Genomic DNA, 10,444 nt, shown 5'->3' with positions numbered 1-10,444 from the left:
ATACTGTGCTTTATTTCAGAATCTCCAGATGTCAACAAATTCCTTCTTAGGGTTGTGTGCAGTAAGCAAAGGGCCAGTCTCTGTCTGGCTTTGAGCAGGGATGGCCACAGATTAATACTTATGGCTTAGAGCTAGGATGAACTTCCTGTGCAGCATCTGAATCAGTTGTTTTATTGGCAGAAAACCCACAGAACTGGCTGTATTCAAATCCTGTTCATCTGCTGCTTTAGTACTGTTTTAATTGTGAGGTTTCCCTCAGAAAAACTCCCCTGTGTTTTACAGCCACAAGAGGTTGTAGGGCATAACCCTTTACCCACTTGGGTCATGCAGAATTTTTCCAATAACTTTAACTGAGAGAAACTGAAACCTAAAAGTTTCCTCTTGCACTCAGTCAGGCCAATGTGAACATTACTTAAGGTGACGCCAAAAAGTGAAACACTGGATCTCATAATAATGTGGCTCTGGAGCTGATCTGGTGTTTTAATCACCCTGTAACACTCACCCATGAATCCAGCCCCACCAGGGTGAGATGAAACACGTGTGTGAATTACACTGCTGTTTCACCCTGTGCAGAAGTGATCAGTTCCCTGTGCCTCTGGCTCTGAGTTGTGGCTGTGAACTCCTGAGGCTTACACTGCCCAGTGATGTCACCAGGAGTCTTGCAAGAGTCAGCAAGTTGTTTTTCCCTCTAATGAAGTTATTTGATTGTTCTGCATGGTGCATTTAAACTGTAAAGCAGTTTTGCACAAGCTGCTACCAAAGCTGCACATCTCCTTCTAAAGTTCCACACTACAGTCTAACGAGGAGAAGAGTCTGAAAAACAGTCAGGAGATAAAAAAGCCTGAAGTTAAAGAAGTCAAGAGGGTATGTAATGAACATTGATCGTTCAGATAAAAGACAGAACAAACTAGTGAAGATTTCATGTTTTATTGTTATTAAAAGTTCATTATGAAATCAGCACAACACATAAAAATAGATCTGTGGTGAATGATACATATTACTGTTATTGCCCGGTCATTTTGTGCACACTCTCACTTTTTAAAATCAGAAGGTAATGAATACAAGACATCTCACCAGCAAACTGTGACACCAGTGTTCCTGCAGCAGAGAGAGGCTGTGCTTCCTGTTGACTCTATCCAATGTATAATGCAGTCAGAAATAGTCCTCTATTCACACTTAAAAATAAACTCAGTTTTAGAGTATGCCCCAGCTGAAAATAACTGGAGAGTGAGAGCTAGAAATAACTCTTTGCTTAGGGACCTATTTCCATGAAAGTCAAAGGGATTTTTGACATGGATTTTAAAAGCAGAAGGACATAGCTATTTGTTGACAGACAGATTGAGAGGCCTAGCAACAGGAGCTAGGGAGGACCTGTGGCAAATAGGAGTTTATTATTTTGATCTTGCACATGCTGCTGAATCTCCTTGTTGTAGTAATTGTCCATGTTCATTGCAGCAGTGATTGCTGGGAGGAGCTGGGAGGGTGTATCAAAGCCAGATAGGGCGTCTGCAGCTCATTTTTTTCCTCCCTGTTTGGGTTGGCCGTGGTTCTAACCCTGCACACCATTCATTGCAAAGTGACTTTCACCTGTGTGCTTTCTGATCCATGAGAGAAAATCAGAACATTACTACGATTACAAAACCCCTCACCAGGTCACTTACTGTTCCTACACTGGTGTAAGCTTTTCTTCCTTGCTTCTGTGCTTATCATAGCAGACATTTGAGGCTACCTTCAGCCCCTGACTCTTGTTCCTTACATTGTCAGGTCAACTCCAGGGCTGCTGGGAGGTTGCTAACTGGCTCAGCAGAATTGTTCTGCAGTTTTCTGCATGGAAAGGTCTCTGTGCAGCCTTAGTGTAGAAAACAGTGCTGGAGTTCTCCGGGGGGAGCATTTCCTGTGGATAGGAGGCCAAATAAGCCCCACATCAGATATCCTGCTTGCGTGTCTGTGGGGAAAAGAATACCTTAGTGGTGTGGCTACTCCTACATTCTCCTGTTGTTTATTTGGGAGCTTCTTTTACATCAGGCGAGTAGGAACATGAACCAATCCATGCTGTCCAAGCTTGTAAGCAATGCTGGGGTTTTTGCCACAAGTCCTGGTAGGGAGCTACAGAAGGTGGCAGCTAAAAATGTAGGAAAAATCCACAAGGGAAGCTTCCCAAGGGAAGCTGCCCTGCATCTCCACCGCCTGTGCCCTTGTCTGGCCCTGAAGTGCCCTCTAAACTCCTGCTCCCTTAGGACTACAGCACATCATGCTCCCCCAGCCTCACTACCAAGCTGATGGGCGCTGTGGCCACTCTGGCCTTGTTTCCTCCACAGTGAACAGTTTCAAAGCCGAAGATAAAAATCTCAGTGCTGTTCCCTGTGTGGAAAATCTCCGGGCTTCAGTCTCAGCCTCACAGCAGGAGAGTGACAAGGGTGGAAAGCTGTCACAGCAGAATGGTGATTAAGGCTCTCCCTTTGGTTTTCAGGCTGTTTACTCAAAACAGCCCTTGAGAAAGATGCTAGGCCTCAAGCACATGTCACATTCAACTGGTTTAGCAATATTACGCCTATTTCTGCTCAAACTAGCCAGGGAGGGGAGGGACAGTATAATATGCTAGTGCAAGTTCTCATAGACAACATATTAATATTTAGTACAAAATGTTCTTTCAAGGTGGGGCAAACATTTCTAATTGTGACACAAAAAGAAGGTATTTTGTAACAGTTTTAACAAGTTGCCTGTGAAAAAGCGTTTGTGTGAAATATGTTTAGACAGACTACCTCACATGACACTGAAATATTTCAAGGCTCTTTCTGAGCAGGCAATAACCTAGTTTTGTTTTTTTTTAATCAAATCAGCTTTATCACAGCCAATCCCAAACATAATTAAATAATTTGGTTGTGATTTTTTTGGTTAGTTGTATTTTTTTTCCCTCTTTGGAAAAATAAAGCTATGCTGAGTGTTTCCACTCCACATGGGTTTTACCCATTCAAGACTTCCTTCATTGCAGAATCAACTTCCTCATGCAGAGGAAACCACAGAAATATTCAGCTAATAAATTTTAGCAAAAGATTTCAAAGGCTGGTTCATTCACTCCTGAAGTCCTGAAGAATTGCAGCTTCTCAGAGGCTCACAGACTACTTCTGCCTACTGAAAAGCATTTTATAAACCTGGCCTAATTTGGAAACAGTAGTTATTTCATGTCTAGGGCTTACATCCAAAACCAAGATATGAATAATCCCTAAATTGTACAGAGTGAAAAATTCAGGCATAAATTTTGCAGCGCAGTCTCCCATTTGAAACATTTGGATTTGACCCAAAGTCCAACTAAGTAGAAACAATTAAGGCCTCAGTTTTCTCAGACTTACACTGCATGTGCAAGTGTTCTGCAGTTATATTTTAACATGATCAGCCAGTGTAAGTCAAGCACGAGTGGAACAGCCCTTGGTTACACAGATATCCTTTTTTCGCCTGCCATCGCCTGGTAGTGCCAAGAGCAAAAGAATAATAAAGAGGCTTCCAATCAGGTGATAGACAGACGGATGTGTAAGCTTTCTTTAACTGTGACTTTCTGCCCTTTCTTGAGCTCTCAGCCAAGCCATAACCCATCAGAAGAGGATTCACAGTCATTCTTGCCTCGAAGCCTGGCTCAGAAACCACAACAGGGCAGGATCAGGTGGTGGAGTTATGCAAAGGCAAAACCAGAATCAGGGTCAAAAGAGCATTTTCCCCAGAGAGCAAACTTCTGGAGCAGGAACAAATGGGAGTGCCTAGCACGGCAGGTGGGAACTGGAGCAAGGCAGGAACACCAGGCCCTGGCTCCCACCAGAGATGCCCCTGACAGTGCACTGAGCTCACCTTGGCATCCCTGGTGTAGGCACTGTGCTGCACCAGGCCCCCGTGGGAGAGCGAATGCGTGGGGGCATCCAAGGCAGCCAAAATGCTTTTTACAGGATACAGTAAAGGCATGGAGGTGGAATCTCTACTGGTGGGCTGTCAGGGAGATTCCCTTTGGGTTTGTGCTACTGTAGGGTCATGGTGCTACTCACACTTCCCACTGGCCCAGCGGGCCAGGCCCAGGCACCAGCCCTGCATCAGCAAACCTGGCTTTGGATGGCCTGCTGGAGAAAGCACTAGGCACAAAGGGTGCTAAATTTCTCTCCAAACAGAATTCATCTCCTGCCTGCACCAGCTTTGGAACCATAGGGAATTTCCAAGCTGGAGAAAAATCCGAAATACCTCATGTAGAAGCACCTTTCCCTTGGATTTTTATTATAATAATTTTTAAGAATATATTTTGTACCGAAACACTGTCAGCATTCTTTATACAATGGAAAATGACACAGTCATTATGTATCATGTAAAAGAGTAAAAACAGAGCAAGACAAGAACATTTCAGTTCATTCTGGAGTACAAATAGAATCTGATGTACAGCTTAAAAGCCACACACCAGATAAAAAGTTCATCTGGAAAACAACAGGTTCTTTATCTTGGAAGTAGGAAGAAAAGCCAGGGAACGTCAAATGTTAAGGCTAAAAATTAAAATTTTAACATGCATTTTACAGGTGGTAGCCTGATTCGTAATTCATCTGCAGTAGCAGCAACAACCCCCCCTGCTTTACAAAGAGATTTGCACTTGCAAGAAATAAGAATCAGGCTTCTTTGCTTGGAGGACTCTGATTGACCTCAACAGGCTTTGGACTAGAGCCACAGTTGGAATTTCAGCTTGCAAGTCTAAGGCTTCTTAACTGCAGGCCAAATTAGCACAAAATGAGGTTTTGCATTGGCATTCTACCCTTAACTTTAAATATTCCAGTTCTGGTTGCTTTAAACCACTCTTTTATTGCAGGTTTAACATAGTTCTGTTTGCGAGATACTTTTTTTGTTTTTTCTTAAATACTGTGCTACAGAGGATGTTTTTATAGTCTGTTTTTTAGTCCCTATATTACGTGTTTTCAAAATTGCCTAAATGTATGTTTATATAATGATTACAACTACTCAGAAAGACCCACTAAAGTCCACTGTGAGCAGCCAAGGAAAAAAGTGTATTTAGTTCTAAAGAAGTCAAGAAAAGTGGCTGTGTTCATTTATAGTGTAGCACAATGACTGTGTTTATACAGCTATACCTACTATTTAAAAAGCTACTTGAAAAGTTATTATTCATGTGCCGTAGCTGATTTTCAAGCATTAATAACTTGGCTGTCTAGACAAGCTTTAATTGTCATATCAAAGGCCAAATATGTTCTCAAACAAGTGTAAAGAATCTCCCATCTCCCTTGGAAAGAGGCTGGTTCTCTTTCTGAATGAAGAGATTGCCAAATTTAACTTTTTCTCAGGTTATGAAAGCACAGTAAAACCCATAAATTTACTGTTTAAGTTTTTAAAATGGATCGACTTTAACTCAAACCTATCCCGTGCAGCAAAGTTAGTAAGCCCTGAAAAACAGATCCTAGTGAATATGCAGAGTTCCCCCCCACCAACTACCATGCCCACATTTTCCCAGGGCCTAAAGGGCTCCATTAAAATGTAACTAAATGTGTGACAGGAAACATGGTTTTTCAAGAACGATATGTAAAGTTTACCCGAAGAACCTAAGACATTTTGTACATTCAAAATGTTTACACTTTGCTGTTCTTAATCTTAAGATTGTTCTTTTTTACTAATAATACATACAATGAGTATAAATAAATAAACTACAGATAAGTTTTAAAAATTGTATTAACAATACATTGTGCAAAAACTCATAACAATCTACATTCTATGCAAATACCCTGACTAAAATACACAGCCTGTGTCCACACACCCTCAGTCAGTTTTTGCACAGTCCATGGGCCAAACCAGTGGCTGAGGGCAATCAGCAAAATTCCATTACAAGCTATGGAAGTAATGTTGATTTACACCAGCAGAAGGGCAGGCCCCAAGGTTTGTGCAAAAATGCCATAGAAATCAGTGGGAATTGTGCTTGACTAAGGACTAGACAGTTTGATTGTACCCCATTAAAGTGAGTTGGAGTTTTGCTATTGATTTCCATGGAACCAGGCTCAGGCCCTGGGTAAGGACGTCAGCACATGGCCCTATGTTGTGCTACACTACTCCACTTCAGTGCAGAAACAATATTTGCAAAAGAAAAACTTGGTTTTGTCGTCACTACTGTTCAATAACCGGTTTTAGCGCTGCATTTCAGAGATTGCCTTTTCTGTGAGATTTGAAACGAGACTGCAAGTCTTTCTGAATCCATTCCAATTTGATTATCCAGCACAGGTGGGCTATTTTGATCCAAGAAAAACAGCTCAATGTCTATAAACCAACAGTGCTCTTCGTTAGGATAAAACACAGCCCGGTTCATCGGCACAGGAGTGAAGAACCGCATGCGGAAAAGGAAGAGGGCAGCCTTCCTACCATAGCTGTGTCCAGAGCTGGCTGTCACTGCTCCCAACGGACGATGGCACCTGAGCTGGTTTGGAATCTGCAGTCCTAACAAGCTCAGCCCAGTTTTGTAAGCTGAAGATCTCCATTTATCTTTATTGTGTCAATTGCTGACAGTGTTTCAATACGGTGGTAAAAATCAAAGAGCTGATGTCCATCCACAAATATTCTAAAACGGGGATGCTCGCAAAGTATCTCAACCTGCAAAAGATAAAATGTTGAAGCATGTTGTTCACAGTGTAACTGGGAAGTTGTTTCACAACATACAAAGAGCACTTCAAAGAGCCTTGGTGCAGCTGTACATTGACATTGTGCTACTTATGTGCCACGCAAGAGACAAAGGTGAGACCAGTGTGCCCCCTTGACACCAGTTACGCTATGATGGATTTGCTCTTACTGCACAAGGACATTAATCCAATTTCAAGTCTCACGTTGTTCTAGCAGTAAGCATGCTGCAACCCAGTCCATTGGCTACTGGGAGGTTTTGTGTCTTGGAATAATGCCAGAAACAGACTCAAACTGCTAATCACACAGGAGGAAATTTAACCTCCAACCCAAACCTTGCATTCCTTGTGTGATGGTTTCAGTTCAAACTGGGCAGAAAAGACTACAGAGTTGTTGGTTTTGGTGGTGGTTTGTTGGGTTTTTTTTTTCCTGCATAAGGAGGCAGCTCCCTCTGCAATGCTTTCCACACTACTTTTAATTTACTGGAAGAGAGTAAACAAGGAAAGGGGATATAACTTTCTTCTCCCCTCCCACACATACACAGCTGCTGCAGAACTAAAACCCTTTCACTCCTGTGGCTGCAGACAGTCCCTGTCAGACTAGACTCCATCCTGGGGCTGCAGTGAAGGAAATGCAGTGCAGGATTGCTGGCAATTCAGCTAGACAGTTCTCAGGAGGCACAAACAGGATCAGGGAGGGACACAGCTCATCCCTCTTCCTGAAAGACCTGCAGAAATGCTCTGGAAAAGCAACAAACCTGGAGCTGAACAAGCTTGGACACGTTGGGAGATTCCTGATGTTTGGGGTGGCTTGAGAGGGTGCCCTGTTGATAAGCTTTGCTTGGAACTGCCCCAGCACGAAGCTGGGACATGAGGGCACAAAACATGCACTTTTACAGGCTCTTGGAGACCTCCAGGTCTGGACACACTAAGGAGAAAATCTTCAGGGAAGCCACATGTAAACCCTGGGTAATTTCCAGAAGCTGGAAGTCCGGAGTGAAGTGCTGCTACCAAACACTTGACTCTGCTGCTATTACAGTGTATAAAAATGGGAACAGGGCCCATGACAGACTGACTGTGCCAAAGCCCAAGTGACTTAGAGCACGTTGCACCAGGAGAAGTTGCAGCAGGCAGTCCAGGAGAGCTGGAACTCCTGGATCCCTGGTAGTGCACCAGGTACCAAGGAGGCGGCTGTGCTGCCATGGAGCTCCTGTGTCACTGCAGCAGTGCCTGCCTGAGGCCTTGTTATGTAAAAGATATGGTTAACACTGCTCACAGTCCGTTTTCCACATCACCTGCGGCCACGCCACAGCGCTAATTGGACTGGATCACTAGTAATTGGCAAGAACACTTAATAGTCTTAATTTATTCACTGAGATGGAGACCATCAAAGGTACAAAGTCAATTGGGAACCTCAATTCTGTTTGGGCATTTGGGAAAAAAGGAGGAAAAAAAGGCAAAATAACTCCCCTTGTACAGTTTGCCATGCTAGATGTGCAATTTTGCTGTCCTGTAACATCATCTCTCATTAGTGGGACAAGCACAAAACTTGCTCTGTGTAATTTGTCTGGCTCATCTGAGGGCCCAGTCACCACCCAGTGCAGAAGGCAGTGGAACCCTTTCAGATGGAGCAGGACCCAGCCTCCAAGCCTTTTCAAGTACATTTCCCACACCACCAAAGGGTGTTGCCAGTTCTGATGGGAGGGTGAGTTTGTAGAAACAAGTAGAGCGCAACCAATTTGCAGCAAAACCAGTCACATAAACACCCTCTTAACACCAAGCATCTGGGGAGATGGTGAGCTTTTGGGGTTGGGGGAGATTATCTTGGGGGCAAGAAGGATTAAGAGAGTTTGGCAGCTGGTCATAGCACTGGCATTTAGCAGAGGGGCCAGTGAGGTTTTGTAAGAGGGACAGGGAGGCCGAGGGGTTTTCTGGGTCAGCTGCATGGAAAAGGCATGCAGCCTTTTTTCCTCAATGTAGTGAGAGGGAAGCAGCCCTCTGCAGCCGCATACTTTGTTAGTCCTGATTTGCAAAGACATCTTCACATAACCATAAACACTACAGATGGGACTCTGCTTCTAGGTCAACCCAGTCCATCCACAGCACCACAGCACTTCCATGTGCACTGTTGCCAAGTGACTACAGATTTAAATTTGATGGAAGGTTTAATCCCAGGGTTCAGAAAAGAATACCACTATTGCTTAGCTGTTTAATCTGCTAACACGAAGAGCTACGGTCAACCTTAACGTAACATCCCTGGGGACAAAGGATGAACGTGATCCTTATTAGCTGCACTAAATTGCAAACAGTGTGTCCATTAAAAAAACCATCAATATATACAGCAGCCCCACTGAATATTAACATTCTCCAGTAATAACTTATAATGCACTAATAACATAGAGGTAACTCTTAATTTATGGTTATAAAACTAAGCTCAGGAAGTTGTGCTTCATCACACAGTATTACAACCTCTGACTTGTCATAGCGCCCAGGTGAGGTGTTCACAGCCCCATCCGAACTGCCTGCAGCTGCACGTAGCAGCGGGATCTCCATGCAACTCAATGGATACAAACAAACCAGCAACTGGTGGCTCAACTCAAGCAGTGCGGGCTGCACTGTGATTTCATGAAAGGCACGTCAGGTTCTGCTGCAACTCGTATCAAATGACACTTTATCAGACATGGTGTAAGCCACTGCCATCCTGGTACTCACCCTAAAAGGCTGGTCCGGTATAAATGGAAAGTAAGGAATAGATGACTGCTCTTCCCCCCATTCTCCAGCTACACAAGAGTTTCTGACAAACTGTCTCTCTGTAAACACAGCTTTCAGTTCTATGGCTACATCCGCAGGAGGATCTTCTGACTCCCCACAAGTCAGACTGATGCCAAAGCTGCAACACAAACAGAACAGCTCTCATTCAGCCAAAAAAAAAAGCAAATAAGCCCCAAATGCCACCAGTCTTATTTCTCAGCTTATTAAAGCCATATAGCGGCACAGGCTGGAAGACAGCTCAGCTCGTTCAGAGCCCTCTGACAGCTCAACAGGGACAACAACATGGTTATGGAATACATATGTGTGTGTGTGCATGGCGTTGGGCATATATCTGTACATATACACAGATATATATGCTTGATATGCTCCTTGACTCCCAAGTGAAAACGGAATCCCTTGAAGAAATGCCCCCTCTATGGGTCAAAGGAGAAATCAGCATGCTATATTTAAAATGATAAAAATAATCCTTTCCAGAAAGGAGGGATCCGTGCGGATGTGTGTGTGTGTGTACGTGTGGGTGGCCGCCCCCCTTCGCCCCCTCCCCGGGCCCGGCGCCCCCGGCACGGGCAGCCCTGTCCAGGTGTTACCTCTCGGGGTTGAGGTCCACTATGCCCATAACTAAGATCTTCTTTCCCGGCCTCATTCCTCCTTTGATGTGCCCACAGAAGGGGACGATCTGGAAAGGACAGGGGGAAGGTGGCGAGGGTCAGCTCGGCATCAGCAGCGGCCGCCCTTGTGCAGCCCGAGCTGAGCGGGGGCGGGGGACGGTAAAGGGGTTAACAAAATAAAATACACCACCACCCCCACCAGAAAAATCAACCAAACAAAGGTGATTTACCAGGCGAGGGAAGTACACATCAGCTTGCACCGGAGATCCCAGGGAGTTGTTTAAATGCCCGTCCTCTATTTTCTGCAGGTAAAAGGGAGAGCGCTGAGGCAGGGCCAGGCGGAGCCCCCCAGCCCGCCCCGCTCCGCAGGTGCCCTGCTCGGACCCCAAGCCCGTCCCGGTGCCCGTCCCGGTGCCCACAGCCGCACTCACC

At 44.6% G+C, this 10,444-nt stretch overlaps 1 protein-coding gene across 1 annotated transcript in view; it reads right to left on the bottom strand.

Moving 5' to 3' along the window:
* Positions 1-911: 911 nt before the first annotated feature.
* LGALSL (galectin like) overlaps positions 912-10,444 on the bottom strand; it is a 9,853-nt gene continuing 320 nt past the window's right edge. Inside the window, exons 2-5 of the mRNA XM_005425805.2 lie at positions 10,243-10,438; positions 9,992-10,080; positions 9,345-9,522; positions 912-6,609 (exon numbers count right to left, since the gene is read on the bottom strand). Coding sequence (XP_005425862.1) covers positions 6,466-6,609; positions 9,345-9,522; positions 9,992-10,080; positions 10,243-10,438 — 607 coding nt within the window. The 3' untranslated portion in view covers positions 912-6,465. The remainder of the gene's footprint in view (positions 6,610-9,344; positions 9,523-9,991; positions 10,081-10,242; positions 10,439-10,444) is intronic.

This window comes from Geospiza fortis, unplaced genomic scaffold (assembly GCF_000277835.1).
Source record: "Geospiza fortis unplaced genomic scaffold, GeoFor_1.0 scaffold134, whole genome shotgun sequence".
Taxonomy (NCBI): domain Eukaryota; kingdom Metazoa; phylum Chordata; class Aves; order Passeriformes; family Thraupidae; genus Geospiza; species Geospiza fortis.
Note: the sequence above shows the minus strand (reverse complement) of the source record. Positions and strands in the feature narration are given on the sequence as shown.